At 37.2% G+C, this 22,781-nt stretch overlaps 1 protein-coding gene across 2 annotated transcripts in view; it reads left to right on the forward strand.

The window, feature by feature from the left end:
• The window catches only part of MYO3B (myosin IIIB), a 152,803-nt gene that overhangs the window by 59,656 nt on the left and 70,366 nt on the right, over positions 1–22,781 (forward strand). For both annotated transcript variants that reach the window (XR_011921729.1, XM_072418312.1), the window contains exons 6-18: positions 3,868–3,964; positions 5,157–5,273; positions 6,316–6,420; positions 7,338–7,421; positions 8,321–8,523; positions 9,490–9,588; positions 10,410–10,524; positions 11,638–11,764; positions 12,934–13,144; positions 14,420–14,567; positions 15,257–15,410; positions 16,592–16,680; positions 18,262–18,391. Coding sequence is in view for 1 of the 2 variants with exons in the window: in XM_072418312.1 (XP_072274413.1) it covers positions 3,868–3,964; positions 5,157–5,273; positions 6,316–6,420; positions 7,338–7,421; positions 8,321–8,523; positions 9,490–9,588; positions 10,410–10,524; positions 11,638–11,764; positions 12,934–13,144; positions 14,420–14,567; positions 15,257–15,410; positions 16,592–16,680; positions 18,262–18,391 (1,679 nt within the window). In the remaining variant the exon portion in view is untranslated. The remainder of the gene's footprint in view (positions 1–3,867; positions 3,965–5,156; positions 5,274–6,315; positions 6,421–7,337; positions 7,422–8,320; positions 8,524–9,489; positions 9,589–10,409; positions 10,525–11,637; positions 11,765–12,933; positions 13,145–14,419; positions 14,568–15,256; positions 15,411–16,591; positions 16,681–18,261; positions 18,392–22,781) is intronic.

Genomic DNA, 22,781 nt, shown 5'->3' on the forward strand with positions numbered 1-22,781 from the left:
ATATGCAGAGGTTTATGTAATACTTTGGTGCTGGAAGTGGTAACAAATCATAATAATATGAAGAGGAATTTTCCACTTAGATTGTAAAAGCTTTCATGGCCTTGGTGAGTAATACAATAACAGAGGAATCATGGAGGCATCTGGAGGTTCTTTAATCCCTACCATGAAGCTTCTTTTAGTACAAAGTGCCACTCTAAAGCAAACAAATTGCACCAGGTAGATTATGCTCAAGAACCAAAATTCACTGGAAAAGTGGTCATTTAGTAAGCAGATACTCTACTCTGTTATGGTTGGAAGAGTGTGAGCACTGTGCTGGTGTGCAAAGTTCAAAGATCTGCCTGCTGATGATCAGAGCACCTTGCAAAGAATGATGAGCTGTGCAGCTCCCATGTTGTGGCCCTTGTATACAGAACAAGGTACTAAAGTCACAGGCAAACTCCGGAACAGGCTAAAGGCCAGGTCAGGCAGTGAATACCAGGAGTCAGAAAAGCAGAAAAACAAAAAAACACACGAGCATTAAGGATCAATAAACACACAGGGGCACAGAGTCATGGAGAGTTCAGTAGGCACAGGGGTCACAGGAGGCAGAAGAGTTACTGGAGGCACAAGGACAAGGCACAAGGAAAGGAGAATTGGTACTAGCATTGTGATGCAGTGCTTGAAAAGGAATAATGTGTTGCTACACCTTTAGGACTGTTCAGACTGGTGGTGAGATTGCAGTGCGGTTACAGCTTCCTCATGTCAGCTACAAGTAGCTTCTACCTGCAGCAGCCCCACAGACAATGAATCGGGGAGTAGGGATGAGCGAGAATGCCTCTGAGATTCTCGCAAAAATTTCCTCAAACTTCCAATGGGTCCGCAAAATTTTGGCGAACCGATTTTGCGAAACCATCGGAAGATAGAGGAAATCATTACAATCCCCGGCACTAGAGGTTAATTAACCTCTAGTGTGCCAGGATTGCAGTGGATTTTCAGGGCTGCATTCATTCTTGCAGCCCTGGGAATCCTCCTATTTGCGATCCCTGGCACTAGAGGTTAATTAACCTCTAGTGCCCGGGGATCGCAGTGGAACTGCGGATGAACTCTCAATGAAGTTTCTCAATTGAGAGTTCATCTGTAGTTCAGTTCCCCCGGTCACCTGGCTGATAAGTACACCCCAGTGACCGTGGGATCTGAACTGCAGATGAACTCTCAATTGACAAACTCCATTGAGAGTTCATCTGCAGTCACAGCTAATTGGAAGCACGTGACTCCAATCAGCTGAGACCGCAAAGCTGCAGATGAACTCCCAATGGAGAAATTAACCTGTAGTGCCCCGGAATCGCAGTGGAATCTCAGGGCTGCATTCGTTCATGCAGCCCTGGGAATCTTGTGTGTGTGATCCCCGGAACTAGAGGTTAAATGGGGACAAGTCTCCCCATTCAAAACCAATCAGAGAGCACTAGAGGTTTTGAATGTGGAGATTTGTCCCCATTTAACCCTAGTGCCGGGGATCGCACACTGAACTGATCAATAAATGCAAATTCGTTTGCTCATCCCTATCGGTGAGGTAGTGAGTGGTTTACAACCACTGTCACCTGCTATTAAATCTGCCAATGCTTGTTCACTGTAGCACTGTAGTGCACGTAACCAAATGGCTGGCGAAGTACCACCTGCCAGGAGCCGCATGGGATCCCTTGATCCCGAGGCAAGTCTAAACCTATACTAAATGTGCAAACCAAACAGAAAATCTCACTCCTGATTAATCATGATACCAACTATCTAGGCAATACCCTAAAATGGCAGTAGCTCCACAGGAGAAATCCAGTGCTGGAATGTGGTAGCAGTATGACATCTTAAATCTAATGTCCATCCACTTTCACCAGGTATTGGTTTGGCAGCTAGGTTCCAAAAATAAGAAGACTTTTCTGTACAACGAGGATATATGTTCATTAAATTATACAGTATACAGCCCCTACTCATTTAATTATTACAACTGCTTTTTTAAAGAAAAACCAGTCCTTCAAGCCTCCTCTGGCTTGTACCCTTTACCACAGGTACCTATCTCACTCAACTCCACTTCCAATATTCCAGAAGTCAACACTGCAGGACGACATCAGTGCCAAAGGTCCATTTATCACACAGTTATAAACAATCAAATCCCTGCTTAGATCCACAGACTCTTAACAAGGCTCAATAATAGGGTATACATATTGGAGTCAGTGGATTTTAGAAGGGATCTGCTAGTTTTATGCTGAGGCATTATTCAACTTTACAACTAATATTGATGTCAAGGAATTACTCCTTAACTGAAATAATGTAAAAATGTGAAATGCCCCTTGGGAATTGTAGTGACTTTGAGCCAACACAAGTTTTGATCACAGTGGTTCAATCGAGTAGCAGGGAAGAGAAGAAATCATAATTATAAATGCATGCAGGGGGAAGTATCAACGTGAACCTGTAGCTTGGCCCTGTAAAAGATACGCCAGTTATTGGTAAGCCTTGCATCTGAAAATGTCAAATGCCTGGTTGTCATGCTGATGCTTATGCTCCAAAGGTTATGCTTCCCTAATCCAAACGAAGTATTAAAGAACTCCTATTTTTTATTATAGTAGTTCTGTATTTAACGTACTAAAAGTGAAGATAGCCAGGTACCGTACATTAGAAGACCATTTTAATGACAGCCCATTTGTTTATTTCATGATATGAAGACACTAAAGCAAAAATGCCAACCTTGTTTCCTTTTTCATATCACCTTCCATGTGCACAGGGAGCCCTGCATCAGAGAATTTTATTTATTTTGGGAAAAGCCCTAGTTTCTAGAGCTAATTCTTGCCCAACCGCTGTCCAATGAAAGCAATGTTATTGGTCACAGAGGAGCTTTCAAGGGAAAGAGGGAATAGCGGGAGCTTTTCTGTACCAATCACTATTTTTTTTAATAAAAACTGATTTAATGATACATAATCATACCACAGTGAAAACACAGATACTACCTGCAAAGATTACTCAGGGCCTATTCTTGCTAATGTTATTAGAATATCCTGCTTTATTACCGGAGCGCGGTCCTTCACATTTTCTTGAATTGTATATTAGATCCATACAGATATGCAAGCCTAGCTGAGTTTCACCTTGAGGAGGTGGCCAATATTAATGCAATTAGTTCCCAGCGCGCTGGGATTTTCTAAGAAGTGTCTGATCATGTGACCGAGCTGCTGCCACAAGTATCTGTTGGAGGCCTTCATTGTGGATCAGCACTTATTGCTGCACAGCAGGAGGCTCCTTTGCTTGGGAACTGAAACTGTTTCACCCCCGGGTTTATAATTCAACAGAAAAACAAAAATATGCATAGTAAAGGAAACACGCTTTCCTATTTCGCAGACCTGCCTTGACAATCTCATAGTCTTGTTTAGCTGTTAGTCTATTTTAATTTAATAGTTGAATAGTTTCAAGATTTGGGGTATAATCAGATTACACAGAGTTAGCAGACAAAATGACTTTGCTTCTAATTCCGTAACGTAAAGACCAAGATTACGTCTCGGCTAATTCGGTGCAAATACAAATTGTACATTTAAAAGAAGTCATGTTTCAGGAAAGGCTGTCTGTTCCAAGGAACCTTGTGTCACAGTAAAAGGTAACATTAAAAAAAGCTAACTTTGCAACTGTTATCAGATGAACTAGAATACTATAAATCCACTCTGGAAATAATAGATTCAATTGTGCCTACTGAATTCCTGTTTAGTGGTCAGATATATCAGTTGCAGGGCATAACATTAAAATGGTTAAATTGAAGGTCTCCATTCCCAAAATAACTATATGGCCTGCATATGTTACAGCAAAACAAAATACAATTGTGGTTCTCTTATTTAAAACAATGTTTTATTATTGCAGGTATGAGAGGATGCACACAAGGCGACCCTATGTCCTGCAGACAAAGGAAAATATTTGCGTTGATGATGATTTGGTCAACCTGGAAGTTCTCAGTGAGGTAATTGATGTAAACCACATACAAAACTTCCTAACAGGGTTCACAGTGAGAGAGGAAAGGACAAATGAACCTGTATGCATCATGAAGTCCACATGTAAGACCAGAAAAGTCACTTTACATTGACTTTAAAAGGAAAGATTAGTAATCAAGTTTATTTATTATGACCAGGGCTAAAAATGACAGCTCAACAGCTCAGGGTAAAATGTAAAACAATAGCCAAATGAGTCAGAGGAAAAATATTTCATTCCTCTCCCTTTCTACTTCTATCTTCAGAGGCTCATTTTTAAAAAATCAGAGACAGAGATTGTGAAAGTAAACAGTCTTTGCAATGTAAAATTAATAAAGTTAAAATAAAACTGGCCCAAAAGCAACAAGAGAAGTAAGTATTTAGTTCCTTTTTTACAGGTATTGAGTATTGAATTAGGTGACAGTGTAGTTCTATTCATTCAATTTATATATATCAGACAGACTATATATTTTTCGTATTCTGTTCTACATATTTGTTGGTAGAATTGAAGAACATTGTGTAGTCATGTGTTGTGAACCAGGGAGGTAAAAGTGACAGTGTCTATGCATAGGTCATCACCCAACCTCTACATACTTACCTAAAGTGCTCTCCCTTGCAAATCCTTTCTCCTCTACGACAATACCTAGCTCTTCTGAGTATAAAGGTGCATGTGACCTGCTCCTCAGTACTTGTGCCAAGGCCTAGAACCAAATCATGGGGTATGAGCAGTGTCATATGACCAGAGGACTGCTGCTACCCCTGGGTTCCTGACATAGCCGATCTCAACTTTGGCTGCAGAGGAGCACAGAACTGGGCTGTTTGTGCAAGATAAAAGTATCTCTTCAAGTCCTTGCTTGTACACATGAGTGTTGAATGGGCAAATACATTTAGCACCCTTATGATTTAATGTCATTTTTACCCTACTTTCCAGTGCATTCTAAGCACAGAGAGCAAAGCTAAAGAACATACTGCTTTTAACATCACATTTCAGTTCTTCTTTCAATATTCTTTAATATAGAAAAGTATTGGGAACTAAGCTGGCACAAAGCTTTTGCTTCACAAAAGTCGCCTAAGGGGAAAGTGGTTTTCTCTTTTTTTTTCAATCTCTCCCATCTTACATGAATATGTATTTTTATTATGTAGCCATCATCTTTATATAGTTGTCCATCTTTTTTTTTTCTTCAGGATACTATTGTACATCAGTTACAGACACGATTTGCTGACTTGCAGATTTACACATATGTCGGAGATATTTTAATAGCTTTAAATCCATTCCAAAATCTCAGCATTTATTCCCCACAGGTAAGAAACAACAATAAAAATTTTGATTAAACTCGAGGGAAACATAGGAAATATGTCATGATTTGGAAAGTAGGACAAGGGAATGTGCTTGATTTATGAAAGCAAAGGAAACAGGGCCAATGCCTGTAGCAAACAGCCAGGTTACATATTTTATTTTCCAGTCCGCACTACTAACGTAAAACTCGCAAAGTAATGCAAGCAATTCATGTAAGGTGGGGATGCTCATTGAGTAGTTAGGAGCACATGTATTGAGGGCTTGTTTTTTGTCTGAGTGATTAAGGCCATTATGTTTCTGTAACTTTTAAACAAAATTTCTAATTTAACAGCTGTTTATCTTTGTATGCTAAATTTAATCAAGTTTGTAAAGAAAAGTTACAAACAATCCCCCATCTTCGTAGCTTTGCTATGAAGGCTGTAGTTGATCTTTTGTGACTGTAGGAAGGAGTGAGAAACTCAGAGCCAATCTGCATTTCAGTACAACTGATATGTGAGCATGATGTGTTGCTGTTTTCATGAGCTTCCATGAGAGGTGGCGTTCTTTCAGGAGCTTGTAGGTTTGGATTCAAGTGATGAAACCTACTAATATAGCCAATGCTGCTCTAGATTATATACATAGAACTACTAAAAGCACCCAATTGCATCCAGTCACAGCAGATAAAAACCCTGATGAAGAGTGCCTTGGCCCCCGAAATGTGTTGGCTGTCTCAACTTTTTTTTTCTGAATCAATAAGTAAAGCCCTACATTGTCTTACATTGTTTTTGTAAAATGGTAATATCAGTGTAATATGTAATATTAGTGATATAATGGATTTAGTAATTTGGCATCACATGGCATCATTGTTAAAATGTATTCTTTAAAAATGTAGAGTTGATGTAGCTCTGAATTTGTCTTTTGTACTTTTAGTCCTGTAATAAGGTATAGAGGCCCCTGCTTTGTGTAAATCACTAGGCCATCGTTATTTATAAGAAGATAAGTTAACAAACATTCCATATTATACAGTACAGTACATATAGTTTTGTCACTAATGTTTTATTTCATTAGTTCTCCAAGCTGTATCATGGAGTCAAACGTGCCTCAAACCCTCCACATATTTTCGCAACTGCAGATGCTGCATATCAAGGAATGGTTACTTTCAGCAAAGATCAGGTACGATACCACCAAAGTGTAGCATTTGTATGCAAAGTGCATCAACTCTGATGCAGGCCCCATAATTTGGAAACAACTTTCAAACAGTTAGCAGTTATGATGTAACAGAAAGTAAATTGCATTTATGTGTTATAACCCATAAAAACCAGAGCTAAGACAATCTAGGCATTAAACATTTTGTAAAGCTAAACATTATTTTTTGGTTTTTGATAGAATGTTGAAAGGGTAAAACCTTTTCTGCTTTTTACTAATGTAGTGTCCCCATTTGGACGATTCAGTATCACTGGTGGCCATTGTCTCTGGTACTGGTTTTGAAAGCAATAAATACAACAAAAGGGAATATTTTCAAACTAGCATACACGTTTGATAACTGACGAAGATAGATAGCTTTTTGCTTTAGAGAGATCTCTTTAAAAATGTCCTACTTTAACCAATTGCTTGAAAAAGAGGAGCATGAGAAACTCATCTGCACATTACAATTGCTGTCCTCTTATTTGCAGAGAAACCCATAGACATTAGACTATGGTATCAATCCAAACAAAACAAACTGGACTAGAAGCATGCACACATTGGATTTCTTTTGTGTGTCCCTGTTGTGGCTAGCAATTCTGGCATTGCTGGAATTCTTAAATTGCTGCAAAGAGATTCAATAATGTGGGCCTGAATTATTAATGCTTTCCAAAGCTAGACAAGATAGTTTTTGTGGGAAAACTAAGTGATCTAGCAAACCTGGAATGTATCTGGTCCATGATTGAAAACATTTTTTCTTCTCTTTTTTTCTCTGACAAATGTGATATCTTTTCACTAGCTGAAGCTTTTAATGGCAGGTAATGACAGTCATATTATTAGCATGTATTTTGCAATTTGGCTCATACAGGTATGTGGTTGTAAAGCTTTCATTCTCTATTTTTGATCAGTGCATTATTATAAGTGGGGAGAGTGGAGCAGGAAAAACAGAAAGTGCTCATCTCATCGTGCAGCATCTGACCTTCCTTGGAAAGGTATGGCTTTACCTAATGTCACTTGTCCTTTGTCATACAAAGCTGGTTCTAAATAGAACAACTCACTGGAAACAGATCATGAACTGATCCTTTGTATAGTTTATACATGAAAGACTTAAGAGAAAAACCTCACATGTCCACAGTACTGGAAATCACTCAATAACATCCTTTCTGAACCTTAAGAATCATTTGGAAGTGCTCGATTTTCCCCCATTCCCAGTGCTTCCACAATTGGATACCTAAAGTGGACAGTAGTAAACTGGATAGTGATAACATGAAATATTGGCCTAGTATACTCCTGAAGTAACAAAACCAATGGCTATTTATAACCTTCTGTATTACTCTTTAGGGCAGCCATTCTTAAAAAGAATTCAGTCCTAGGTTCCTCAAGAAATTGCCAGGGGTTCATTACACTGTGGTTAATTAAATCCCTATTTGATGGTGCCTGTCTACTTTTAAGAGCCAATGCTACTTGGCAGAGTCAGCCACAGGGCTCCAACAATAGCCTTAGCTGTCTGCAAGGGTGGAATTCTGATAACCATTGTAAGGGGAGCCATTCATCCCCATACCCACCAATGTAAGAGGCAATTGTTTCCACTGATCCCCAATGAATGGGTTTTACCAGAGGTACACCAAGACCTAAACATTATTTTAAGGTTCGCATTAAAGTTTGAGAATGGCTGCATAATCTTTAGTAAATATTTCACAATACAACCGATGAAACAGAAGAATTGTCTACTTATGTGCCTGGTTAGGTTGAGTGACTATTTTATTGAATTGCCGAGTACACAAACTGAAAATCAGAAAGCTTGTCTTAATTTTACACCTTTATAGTACTTTCATAGCTTTTTCTAAAAAGCTGATAGGGACAGTTAATGGTCATTTTACTCTTTTCACAGGCAAATAATCGAGCTCTGCGAGAAAAGATTCTACAAGTAAACCCTTTGGTTGAAGCCTTTGGAAATGCCTGCACTGTGATCAATGACAACTCTAGCCGGTTTGGAAAATATCTTGAAATGATGTTTACACCAACAGGGGCGGTAATGGGTGCAAAAATCTCTGAATATCTGCTGGAGAAATCTCGGGTTATCAAACAGGCTGTGTAAGTGGAATGGCTGCACTGTATACTGGGTGTCATCTTTAGGAAATGGGCCTTGTCCCACAGTATCCAAGAGGATCATTTTCTGAATGTTCCTGTCTACATTATAAAGATTATGGTTAGGACCAGAATAGCTGCTTCGATTTAAACAAGCATATTACAACAGTTTTATACTACAGTATTACAGAAGACTGAATATTAACAGAAAATTGGACTGTGAAAGTCTGCATCTCCTAGGTTTTGTGCAGCCTGTTTCTTTAATTTTAATTATTATGAGTTTCACAAAAAAGTGCTATTTTTTCATTTATACATCTAACTATTTGTGATCGTTATACAATTATGTGCAAAAAAAATTACGATTTCTTAAGAAGTTAGTTATACAGAGGCAGAAGTCAATTTAAGTTTATTTATGGCAGGGCTTTTACAGTCACTAGCCACTCTGGTTTTTTTACTGACATAGTGCAAGCGAAAAATGCCAGATAAAATGATGTATGCAGTCTGGTAAAATCCTTTTTAGTAGTTTAGCCTCTATTTTGTTGTCTACTGAAATTCAGTAAAAGAAACAATTCCCCTCTAATGCTCAGAGTTGTAAATTTAGAGAAATACAATGTAACTATTTTTAGCTTTCTCTCTAGAACACCATATAGAGCTGTTAAAATGATTCTTCCAGCAGCATAATAATAATAACAATGTTATAATGGAAGGGAGTAATGAAGTGCAACTAATGAAATAATGAACCAGAAATAAAACAGTATTTGGGTTAATTTTGCATCATTTAAAGTTTTAGTGCGTTTACATAAAGTATGCCTTATGAAACTGCTGAAAAATCAGGCAAATCTTCAGCACATAAACGTATGTTATTACAAAATATTCATACTTAAACCAGGACACAGTGGTAATAGCAGAGCTTGATCTTGATTGAGCATTACATTTTAAAGCTCCAGGGTATTTTTTCTTTATTTCATACAGGGGTGAGAAGAATTTTCATATATTTTACTACATCTATGCTGGACTTTATCACCATAAAAAGCTTTCCGAATATAACCTACCAGAAAATAAGCCTCCAAGGTAAAACAATTGACAGTCTGTCTATCCTCTAATTTTGTTTGAGCTAAAAAGTAAAAGTGCAAATAATGCAATACCAATTTTCACTGTTTAAATGGTATCTAAGGACGAATGTACAGCATGGAACACATTCATCCGATATTGGACTTTGATGCAGTCTACAGTGTTGGAATAGGGCAATGGTAGGAGACACTGGCTGGTATGGAGCCTGATAATGTCACTTTACATGTAATATGGGATGACATAAGTAGGCAATTTGTATTATTGTTAAATTTTTCCTAATCCTAAAAATTGCAGACTTGGAAGAGACTGTGGGGGCAATCATGCTGTACTATAGTCCACAAGGCTGTAAATGTAGCACTGGGAGACAGGTAAAAGTAGGAGAGAACATAGTGAGAGGAATGATGTGGTAGTCCTCCTTCATTGCCTAACTGAAAATATGAGGTTGGGGGATGATGGGGTTCTGTGACAAAGCTATATTGAAAAATCTAAGAAGATGAAAGTGAGGTCACCTGTTTGGATGTGTTGTCATAACCAATCATGCAGGCAAAATTAGGTTGTGATCATTATTTATAGATCATTTAACAAATTGGCCATGGGCATGTTTGTAAGTCTGTAACCTGGGGCAAAGTGGCTCATCTTGAAATTCATCCCGTCTGATTATTTTATTCCGTAATAGAGCTAAGCAAGTTTTGGCCAGGACATGCTGCTAAGACCTAACAGGCATACAACTGTTTTCTTATCCAACTATTTTCTTTTTCATCCGATCATTTCTTTTAGGCACCTTTTTTTTGTTCACATGTTTTCTTCTCTGCTTTAACTAGATATATTGATAATGAGGCAGGTTCGGTTATGCAGGATATCATATCAAAAGAATCTTACAGAAGGCAGTTTGCAGCAATCCAGCATTGTTTCAGGATTATAGGATTTACTAATGAGGTGAGTACCAGTCATTTTCAATACTGTCCTGACAAAATCTTCAACAGTTGTTAGAATCTGTTTCTCTACTGATAGGCTGGCAGCAGTTCCTGCTTCCCCTCCCCTCTTCATAGAAGACACCTAGCCAAGCGTACAAGTTATTAGATTCATGAAATGAGGCTTTTAACTGCAGTGAGTGCTTTACAGGTTGACATATTGCCTATAGCCTTGTACAGATGCTAGATTTTCTTCTGTTGAGATGATCATATCCATGGACATAGACATAGACATAACAGGTTGTCCATAGTCATAAGATGACACATGACTTGACCTTTTCAGCTGGAACAAGGACACTTTAAACATGTGTGGCATTGAATCAGCTCATTCATTTTATTGGTCTGGTAATGCACCATGAGGGTCCATGCACACTAGTGAATTATCATGGGCTGCAATGTGCTGCAAAGAAGGTGCATTCCTTTAGTGGGATGGGGTGATAATTAAAATGAATAGCAAAACAATATATTGCATAGTGTGTTACTGGGCATTGTAACATTGTTACAGTAAGGCATAGGTTTAAATCCAACCTTTGCATTATCCAATTGGTGAACTGCTTCTTTTCAAATAGCCCTTTTCTTAAAGTATCTCAAATTTCTGTCCATGGAAAAAATCTTTTGTGATCTTTTCCAGTGACAGTAGAACAAAGGAGCACTGAACAAAGGCTGCTGTTCAGTTCTTGGGTGAAAGAAGGAAGAGTGGGAGGCACTCCACTGCTTCCTCCCCCTTAGAAATTACAGTAGTCATCTTGTCAGAACAGAAAAATGGCATTGGGGGAACACTGTATATATGCTAGTTTTTTTCCAAAATTGTAAAGAAAGAAAAAAAAGAAACAGTACATATTTTTTGCCCAAGGTGATCAATACTGTTTGTCTTGAGCAACAATGATCTAGCGTGTATACATAGCTTTAGAGATGCACTTCATTCACAGATTAGGTATCAGAAATGCAATATTTTTATATATAAATATCAATACAAATAAGTGATTTTCACTAAACTAGATATCACCTGCTACAGACCAGTGATATGTTTACTGTTCCTGTATAGTGATCACCTAGTATTGTTACCTTCTAATTACAGGAGGTCCATTCAGTGTACAGGATTCTGGCTGGAATACTAAACACAGGAAACATTGAATTTACTGCCATTTCTTCCAAGCACCAGACAGACAAGAGTGAGGTTCCGGATGGAGAAGCCTTAGAAAATGGTATAATGAAACAGCCAACATAAAGACTGAATGTGCATGTATATCACTGATTATATGTTTAATTAGCAATTTCATTTCCTTTACAACAAAAGAACAATACCATGAAAATAAAGGGCTTTAAGTGTAACTATGCTTAAAACTTTTTTTTTTTTTTTTTTTAGTTTTGGGTAGAATAGCGTAAAGTTAGAACTCCTGTTAGGTTTTACCCTTGTTTTGCTCTATATTAGAGAGATTTTTCCTTGTGTTCTGTTCTGACTACCAAAGAGAAAATCTGCAACAGGGAAAAGCCAACAGATAATACAGCATTTTTCTATGTAACTTTAAAAAACTTTACTGCTGTCTGGAAAAGGTAATTTGTTTATAGACTCTAATGCTGGACATCTGGTCCTGCAGAACTGGGAAAAGCCAAGTACAGAGTTCCTTGCATTGGTGGGTGGATGTAGAAACTTACATACTGTGACTGGATTGTTTTAGGATATCGGTGTGTCCACAACCAATACACTCACACACAAGAAAAAAAGCAAATACATACACACACACACACACACACACACACACACACACACACACATTAACAAAAACCATTGAACTTCTACTTTTACATAGGTTCTCTCTTTCTTTCTATAGCATAGCATTGATTAACTTCATACAGTTGTTACCTGTTTAACAATAACCCAGATCTGCAGACTTTCATGTGAAACCAATTACCAAGATAAACTATCATAGGAGAACCTGGGTGAACCAGCAATCCAGAATAGACATTTGCCAACAAATATCAAATTATTTTTAGGAAATCAGCTCCAGGTTTGCTGAGATACCCAGGTTCTCCCATGATAAGTATATCTTCTAACTTTATTATTCAGGCACAGAGTGAGAAAAATAATGTTATTGCTAGTGGTTGAGTGCATATGTGGCCAGGTCTATGGTCTACTCATAGAGGAGGTTGTTTTTCATTCCTAATTCAAAGACCACTGAACCACTAATATATGAAATAAATGCTTTTCATGGTCCTGAGGTGATCATTCAATCCTCTTCTATTTTGATTAAAGATGAAAAATGTTTGTTATTTTAAAAAACATTTCTGCATTTCAGTCACTGTAAAACAACTACTTTCCTCTTCACTAGATCAGTGTTTTTGTTTCATGAATCTTCATATATTTTGTTTAAAGCTGCTGCACTTCTCAGCATTGGTGCAGAGGAGCTCCAGGAAGCACTTACCTCGCACTGTGTAGTAACAAGAGGCGAGACCATCATACGCACTAACACAGTGGATAAAGCTGCTGATGTCAGAGACGCCATGTCCAAAGCTTTGTATGGTAGACTTTTCAGCTGGATTGTGAACCGAATCAATTCTCTGCTACAGCCGGACAAAAATATTTGGCAAGTCATACATACTTTTTCTTTTGTAAGAGCACTGCAAATTCCTAATATCACTATATAAGTAGCAATTGTCTACTTTTGCTATTGTAAAAAAATTTAGTTTGGGAAAATTGATACTTTTCAATAATTTCATGATTGAGAGCTCTGGTGTGGTAACATTTGGTGCTTTTTTTGAGGTTGCCTTAGTGTTAAGAACAGAAATAGTTTGGGTAGGGTTAGGGTTAATGGGTATTCAAAAGAGAACTTGCTAATTTAAAGTTTAAGGCTATGTGTACACGTTCGAATATTGTCATTGGAAACAATCTTTCATGATCGTTTCCAGTGACAAAGACTGAAAGATGAATGAACGAGCATTGTACATACAGCGCCATTCTTTTCTATGAAGAGAGGAGGGCCAAAGGAGCAAGCAGCACCCTGCTGCGTTCTCCTCCTTTACTTCCATTACGGTCGTTCATCTTCTGTTGTTGGGTGGACCTGCCAGGATGAATCTATTAACGAGGTTGGATGACCTCTGTACACATGTACGATTCTTGTCCGAGACAAGCCCAACAGCTCGTATTGGCCGAGAATCATCTGATGTGTGCACATAGCCTTAGTGTTGGTCTTTTACTAGTTCACCCGTGACTCAGCTGCAGCAAACCCCAATACTTCCAAGTGTAGGGGAGCATGCCACCGCCCCTAGCCTAGACCTGAGCAGAAAATTACCCAAACACAGTCACCTAATGAGAATGACATCATTAACCCCTCATGGGTTCATTCAACATGTAGCTTTTATACTGGTAGGGATCTGTCTTTCATTGCATTCACTGGACTTCTTCAACACTGACTGATAGACTAATCGCACTGCACTAAGCAGATGCATATTCAGGCAGAACCACTTTGATGCACTAAACAGAAAGTTTAGCCGCCGTGGGTAAAAAGCAAGTATAACTCTGCCCTTGTACATATACAACTACAAATTATATACAGAAGCACAACTTTTAAAATATAGACAAACATTAGGATAATAAACTCTAGCTGATCACTTTTATACACACTCTTACAAAAAGTGTTGAAAGTTTGGTTTCCTATTAAAAGTGCCATATTCAGAAATGACTGGTATTTTCAAATACTTTTTAATTACATGCAATCAGGAAACTATAATTATATTAATGAGTAAAAATATTCTGCAAGTCTAAATAGTATGCAAATCCTGACCAGGTTTAAGATATTACCTTAAGCCTATGACTGCCATGAAATTGTGTGCTAAAAGCAAAATTCTCTTTTTGTTTCTAGCAATGTGGAGAGTGGTTTGAACGTGGGCATCCTAGATATTTTTGGATTTGAAAACTTCAAACGAAACTCATTTGAGCAGCTTTGCATTAACATTGCCAACGAACAAATCCAGTTTTATTTTAATCAGCATATATTTGCACTGGAACAGGTAAGTTGGTGTATTCCTTTAGGAACAATTGGATCTATTCATCATGTGTATTTTATTCAATGCTCTCTGGAGTTTCTCCATCAAGTATTTGTGTGCATGTTTCATGTTCTTTAAAGAACTGTTTTTGATATTGGAGCTGGGATTTAGATCTTGTTTTCTTGTATCAAGGAAGCACAAGAATTAGGGGTAAGAATTACATACCCCATTAAAAAAAAATTTGTATCACACTGTAGAGAAATTGTCTGTTTTTTGATGAGTGTGAATAAATCTGCATTGACAGCCCACCAGCTTTCTATATCTCATGGGAGTTCTAGCACCAAAATCACTTTGCTTACCACCTGCCATACATGTTTCAGTATATGGTTTGCCATTGCCATATTCACTTTGATTAATAACATGGACACTATTGATTGATTTCTTTAATTTTGTCTAGTAATTGTTTAGGAACAGGACAATTGTATATAAGGAAAAGCCCATAGTCAAACAGGGAGATCTCACATTTGGATTCTCTGATAGATATAGTAATGACATGGGAGATTCAGCCCACTGAATTGAAACTAAATATCTATTTTGGATAGAGTCCCTGGAGAGAGTTCCCTTTATTTTGTCAGTGCATGAACAATAAATGGCTTAAACACGATACTTCGTATCGTGATCGTGGTGTTTATTATGCATGATTTCTTCCACAGATGGAATATCAGAGTGAAGGAATAGATGCTGCCCTGGTGAAGTATGAAGATAATCGCCCCCTATTGGATATGTTTCTACAAAAACCAATGGGCCTGCTCTCTCTGCTTGATGAGGAGAGTAGATTTCCCCAGGCAACAGACCAGACCTTAGTTGGTGAGAAATCATACAAAAATATTTCACATTGGTTTCAAAGTTTTAAGGACAGTAAAATTAACATACACATACTATTGTCCTACACATATACTCCAGAATAAATACTTTGTAATCCTTAATTGTCTTCTGTGTGTGTTATGGAGCACAAAATCACAAAATTAGGTGTATAAAGCAGTATGCAATTTGCACAGTGCACTGCAGTGCCATTCATGATTAAAGGCATACCAACGTACTTGGTACCTATGGACCTTGCATAGCAGTACACCACAGCACAATATAATGCACCACAAGGGGTATATTTTAATGTTATTAGGCAGCTCATTCAAATGCCTTTTTGCAAAGTAAAAAAACAATAATTCAAACGCTGAAATAATGTCTCTCAAGACCCAAACATTAAGGTAATATTTGTTATTGAGGCTACTAATGTGTCAGTTTCCTACAAAGAGTAACAAACATAGTCTTTCGTGTGAGTACTAGTTGTACTGTGTTTATTAGACTTTTAGGGATGAAAGAAAGATTTCTATTTAAGACATAGATAGGTTGTCCAGGATATGGACAGTCCACCAACTGGCTCTTGGGCAATGATAGGATCTAGGATCAGAGGACTGCAGAGGCAAATGGACAACCAGCTGTGCCAGCAGAAGAAGGTAAGTAATGGCTGATATGCATGTAAGTAAGGGTGTATATATACATTGTGTGTATGTAAGTATATCCGACTCTGGATGCATAGATGATACTGTCAGTATGTATGTGAGTGTGTTGTCAAAATAGCAGATACTAGGTGTAGGAGTTATGCTTGCAGCAAGGTAAAAGATGAACAATTTACATATTTATATTTTCTGTAAGTGAAAGTAAGTGAATTTACAGCAAAAGCTTTTTTTATTGTTTTAGTTTTAAAAATTAATAAAATGAAGGCAGTTGGACTTTCTGTAAGGTTTTTATTGATGTCCCAACTGGGAAGTTTCACCCCCTTTAAAATGTTCAGGTTGTTAGTGTAACAGGAGGTAAAGTGAAATCTTCTTAAGGAAAGACATCTGTTCTGCTGATAACTAAGGTGCCTATTGGTACTGGTAGAAAGCTAAGGCAGGCAGTTAAAAAGACAAAAGAAGGAAACAAGCCATATAAATTCAGTCTTACTTCAAAGTAACGAAAATGAATAAAATATATTTTTGTTTTCACAGATAAATTTGAAGACAATCTCAGATTCAAGTACTTCTGGAGGCCAAAATGTGTTGAGCTTTGTTTTGGTATCCAGCATTATGCTGGAAAGGTAAATCTGCATGAATTTGCATATTGATTACGGGGGTATGATTATAAAAAAAGATTTGTGGAGTCTCTTTAAGAGACTCTGACATCCTGACGATAAATGCATAAGTAAAAGTTAACTGTTTTTGTAGTAATTTAGAAGCAGATAAAATGAAAACCCAGCACCTTTAAAGTATGTGTCTGCACCAACAAAGATTTAGGCCCCTTTCAGATTTTCAGTTGCAAACCTCTGCTGTTAGCCAATCCCTGGCACCCCTCTTCAATACAACCAAGAGGTTGTTGTATCAACTGCAACTACTATAAATAGAAGAATTGGTTCAGTGATATATACAATGAAAAAAGACAATCCCTTACTTTACAAAATTGAACAAGAATTTTGTGATTAAGAGTATTCCCCATCAAATGAATTGGGATATTAGGTTGGCCAACTCATACACACATGATGAATTAAAAAAACACAATTCCTTATTTAGATGATATTTAAACATATGTCACGTCAACGTGTCGAGTCAATTGAGCTCCCAACCCTAAAGCATCTACATTTGCCAAGATAAGTCTATGCGCTAGATATCATGATTTATATATATGGCAAAACTTTGTTTGCCTATCTATGCACTTGCAATAGATGTATAGGTTTGGGGTGCAATAGTACATTGGTTCATTATTATTTGTCTGCAACTGAATGTCTATTGATGTTTATTTTAAACCAATGAGTCATTTAGCAGAACATATGTTTTATTCTCTTGTAATTTGAAGCTTGTGTGTACTTTTTTATTCATCATGTATGTATGTATGAGTTGGCCATTCATTTGATAGGGAAAAGTCTTCTTCAAAAAATTATTGTTCAATTATTGTCATGCAGTAGAGTTCATTTGAGGTTGAGGTTTCAGTTTTGCTGCGATTCAATCTTTTCAGGAAGTTGATGGATAAAAATGAATTCTGGGCCATCTCAGTCTTCCATTAACAACCTCAACCACTTTCAACTGCTTTCCACCTGCTGTGAGCTGCGGTTGTAAGTGGTTGCATTCAAGTTATAAGAAGCTGTGGGGTATACTGAGAAAATAATTTATTCCTAATTGCCTAAATATAAAGCTGATCTTTTGGATTCAGTAGTTGCAATCACACATTTTAAACAAGCATGTGGATAACTATATGTCATTTAGCTAAACACCTGAGGTATATATACTCTTTCTGTAAAGGAAGAATATCAGAACACAAACTGAACAAGCTGTATTTTTTAGAACTAGGTCAGAAATGGCAGCTTGCATAATCTCTTGGCATAGGTCCTTTTTAATAGTAACCTCCAAATTCTTGTGGTACTTAGTGTTCCTATAAACAGATAACCTCATTGAAGGGTTAGAGCACCTGATGGCCCAGCAGCCTCGTGCCTGAGAAATGGCAAATATCAGCATTGGGAAAACGAATCCAATGCATACCGTCACTTTGAAGCCTGGATTGTTAAAGGACAGTTTTTTTTTTCTGCATGGTAAATATCCTAAATGATGTGTATGACATGACAGAACTGATTTGATATTGGTTTTGGCAGACAGTATGTATTCAATAATCTTTATTCCTCCTGTCACAGGTCCTCTATAATGCCTGTGGATTTCTTGAGAAGAACAGAGACACGCTGCCAGCTGATATTGTGGTTGTGCTGAGGACATCAGAAAATAAGCTTCTTCAGCAACTCTTTTCAAGCCCGCTGACAAAAACAGGTATTTCCTCAAGACCCTCCATGCACCTGCACATGCAGCTATGACTTCCACTGTACAGGACAGCTGTGAATACAAATTTTCATAGTAAACATTAAACTAAAATCATTTAATGCTAGACACAATTTCATTAAGGTGACTTTGTAGTAGAAAGGTATTTTTAATAATAAATATAGTAAAAGTGTTTATATATCACCTAATCCTAAGGGCTTGTTCAGACCTGTGTTAAAAAATTGCTTTACGTCTCCTGGAGGCCTATTATGCACAGCCCAGAGTGCAGGGTCCAAAATACCTGTACAAGGTATTTTAGACATTTTTAAACACTTCCCATTCATGTCTATGGAGGATGCAAGCTGCCCTGAGCTTCCAGAAAACCGCATGGTAATGCTGCTGCCTCCTGAACGGACCAATTCAGTCCAAGGTAACTGTTTTTTGCAAGTGCTTTGGAACGGTAAAAAAGAACGCTTGAAAAACTTCAGGACTGAACAAGCCCTTGAAATGCTGCAGTGCTGTCATGGAATAAAATAGAATAGCAGAAAAGACAAAATCTAAGAAACAATGAATAAAATAGAATGTTGCTTGTTTGAGTTTATTATATAAATGAAATAAGTAACGTGGGACATAAACTCTGCTTAGACTTCTGCTTTAGACCTTGCAATATTATATCTCTACCTCATCTATTGCAACTGTACAAAGTCCCCTGGGCTCTGAACTATGGACAGTAAAGTAATGTTAGGTATATTCTTAACAGGCAGTAAAAGTGATATAAAATAAGCCACCAATGACCTCTTGAGCTGCAGTTTTGTCTTTTTTTAATAAGTATATTGTCCATGTGGATGTCACCACATATGTTTTACTCTGTGGAAATAATTTTGTGTGCAATGGAGGTACCCAAAAAAATTATTTTTTTTCACATTTTCCTCACAGTACCAGTCAAGGGTGCCAAAGCTGCTACCATGTATAGAGTTCATTACTCCAGATCCTATACCAATGTAATTGTAGCTGTATTTCATCTGCCTTACTGCTGTACAAATCTAAATATATATTATTAGAATAGAGATACAGAAATAATTTTAATGCAATAGCTGTGCTACGATAGTTGTTTACAGATGATTCCTGAAGGTGGCACCATTGGCCTCTTGTCTACAGACAGCATTGATGAAGTTCTATTCAGTATGCCAATCTGGTCCACATTTCTGGTATACCAGTATGTGCTTTTAATTTGTCAAGTATGTATTAGATGTACTTTATTTGGTGATGCTTTCTTTTATTTTTCACATCTGCTCTGATCTTATTTTAACATTGCTTACGTATGACTAATTATAGTGATGACATATATAGTAGTATCCTTATCTTGTACCTGATCATGGGGAATGTACAGAGGGGTACAATTAGCAGTCTATGCCAGCCCTGGCCAGGTCTCTGCACAGCCAATAAAGGCCAGGGAGATAGGGCTAACAAAGACAGTACACTATGTGTAACAAAATCATTTTGTTGACTGTCGTTACAAATTTTAGTATGCTGTAAAAGATTCAAGGCTGCTATGTAGCTTTCCAGAAACAACCATCCCAGTAGAGTGTTTTTTTGTATGCAGTCAATAATATAAAATAAACTGTATTTCTTTAAGTGCAAGCAGTATAAATACCATGAATTGACCTGGTGTCCTTCTACATGTGGCAATATTATTAGATTGTTTCCAAATGTCTGATCGTACTCTTAGACAAAAAAAACAACTTTCTTATACCAATTTTATACTTATGTGACTCTCCTATAGCTGATTATTCAGGCTGTTCCAATGACCTTGTGCAGAATAAATTCACTGACATTCCTATTACAACCAATCTGTAGCTGGTGTCACATTTAAATTACAATATAATAGAAATAAATTCATTTCTTCTTGGAGGGGATTAACATTTTCTAGAGGAAGCAGAGCAGCAAAGTTGTATAACACCTACTGAATAAAAATGTAAAAAAAAAAAAATTAGCATAGTAAAGGTAAAGGGTTTAACACTCTCTGCACCCATGAGATATCCAATATATTTGAATAAAAGATATGTTTTACTGAGAAGGTAAAAGGAAACTAACTTATATCCAACTTTTTCAAACAATTCCAGGACCTGTAATGAATTCAGGTTCAAGAAACATAAAATGAACATAGCTGATGGTAATGAGGCACTGCCTTCCTCATTACCAACATATCCACTTAGCATTTTACTACAATTTAAAATAACACAGATCTGTTTGGGGTCTATTTATATGTTTTTGTTCATCAATTCGACCATGTTACATTTTTTTATCAATTTGTTAGTTTTCCCTGTCAGATTTACTTTACCGCATGCCTCCTTCTTCCTTTACTTTTGGTTCTGCACTCTAAATTTACCCATCAAAACTTCCTAAACCAGGTTCACTTGGATTTGCTGTGAAGGCATTTTTTACTTTTAGCACCATAGATTCTTTAGACATAAATGTCAATCTTCTGCAATCACCTAAAATGTCTGGGCAAACTTAAAGGCGTTTTGAATGCCTAAATCCTTCATGAAAAAAAGGCATGGGATTCCTCCTTATATTCCAATCTGAACCCTTATTTGGATAGGTACCTTTCTGGATGAGAAATGGGACAGTCAGCATGTGTGTGCCCCATCTCCTATTAGGAAATGACCTCTTGAATACAGCTTGCCAAAAAAGGAAGGGTCAATAAAATGTGTAGTCCCTTTCCCTTTTGGCAAAAACAAGATCCCATTTAACCCCAATAGTGGCAAGGATTTTTGTTGGAGGAGAGGGCGTTTTCCCCATAACCCCTATGTTGTGGGAGGTAGCATATTGAAAGCTTATTTAGAATTTAGAAGCCCCCTATAATAGGGGCCCCCAAGAATATTGACCCCTCAATCTGGGGAATAAGTATAGGGGTACACAGTATCAGTTATCAATTCTCGGCAAGGGTTAAATAATCCCTAGAATAAAGTGCACTACACCAGATAAAAAATAAAACAATGGTTTCCTTCGTAGAGTCCAGTAATATATAAATTGGCCCATAACAAATCATTCCAGTGCTGGCAGCTTCACAGTCTATGGTGCTGCTTTTCTCTCTACATTGACAAGATCTCCGTCTGCCTAGATGAAAATCCTATTATTCATTCAGCTTGGGCAGATAGGGACAGCTGTCCTCAGCTACTCTCTTGTGTGATTGACTGAAACATTTAAACAACGGTTACTTCAGTAAATAACACTGGTCAACAAACATTTTCTTGCCAAACAGATTACAATCATTTTAGGTTATGTTTGATGCACAGATTCCAAATATGGTATTTTTTTTGCTAGATTGGCTTTAATTTTTGAAAAAATTACCTCAATAATACCCTCATTGAAAACTAATGAATCATTAAAAATATTCAAAATAAACTGGAAATGCCTATGTCTACAAAATTAAATTTTTGAAATCCATAATATCAATGTAATCTATATTCAGTATATTTACAGAACTATTCACAAAGAAGCCATTGAAAAAATCTGTTTGTATGATTTCCTTTTATGCTGATGATCAGGACAATCTAGTTGAAGGCTCCTGCAGTAGTCTGCCATCATGTGTCTATCCAATCTGCCCTGATATCTTTCATCATCTTCCATTACCTTTATAACTTGATGAAACCTCTCTTGTTCCTCACTAAAATCACCAAGGTTTTCAAATGGCTATGGAGATAGTGTACCTTTATGCCCATAGTAGCACCTAAATTTTTAAAATTTAAGAGCAAGTTTTGTACCAGTTCTTCATAATTTTGTGCATTTTGGTTACCCAAGATTGCACTCCAAACCCTGTATATCCTCCCTGTCGTATACAGGAATATCATGGAGTGTACTGAACACTGGTATAGGAATATCAACACCATGCGGCACAGGTCCTCTTGCTGATTCCAAATCCGGGAACTCCCACTTGTTTCCTACTTGTAACCATTGAAACCTTTTACATTCACAGCAGAAAAATAATCATTATGATGTTTTTTGGGATCTCCCCATACCATAGGTAGACCAGATTTCAAACTTTTCAGTTTTCCATTTTTCCATTGATGTAGACACTCTACACAAATTTTGCATACCATATGGCGAGCCCAATACTTATCTTGGTCCCCCAGTTTAATACCAAAATTGGCTAGATATGCTTGTTTCACGAATTCTATAATGTTTCTTTTTTGTTTCGTTTTTTTGAGAATATTTACAACAAATGTAGCAAAATACATTAGGGTCATTCAAACAACTTCTTCTTGAAGAACTGATAGCAAATGAAAGTTTGATTGGCAAATGAAAAATTGAAGGCAAATGACAGTTTCATGAAAATAATGCTACATTTAATATAAAAATGCAAAACATCGGTGTAAATAAAGATTGATAATAATATGCT

This window comes from Pyxicephalus adspersus, chromosome 7, assembly GCF_032062135.1.
Source record: "Pyxicephalus adspersus chromosome 7, UCB_Pads_2.0, whole genome shotgun sequence".
NCBI lineage: Eukaryota > Metazoa > Chordata > Amphibia > Anura > Pyxicephalidae > Pyxicephalus > Pyxicephalus adspersus.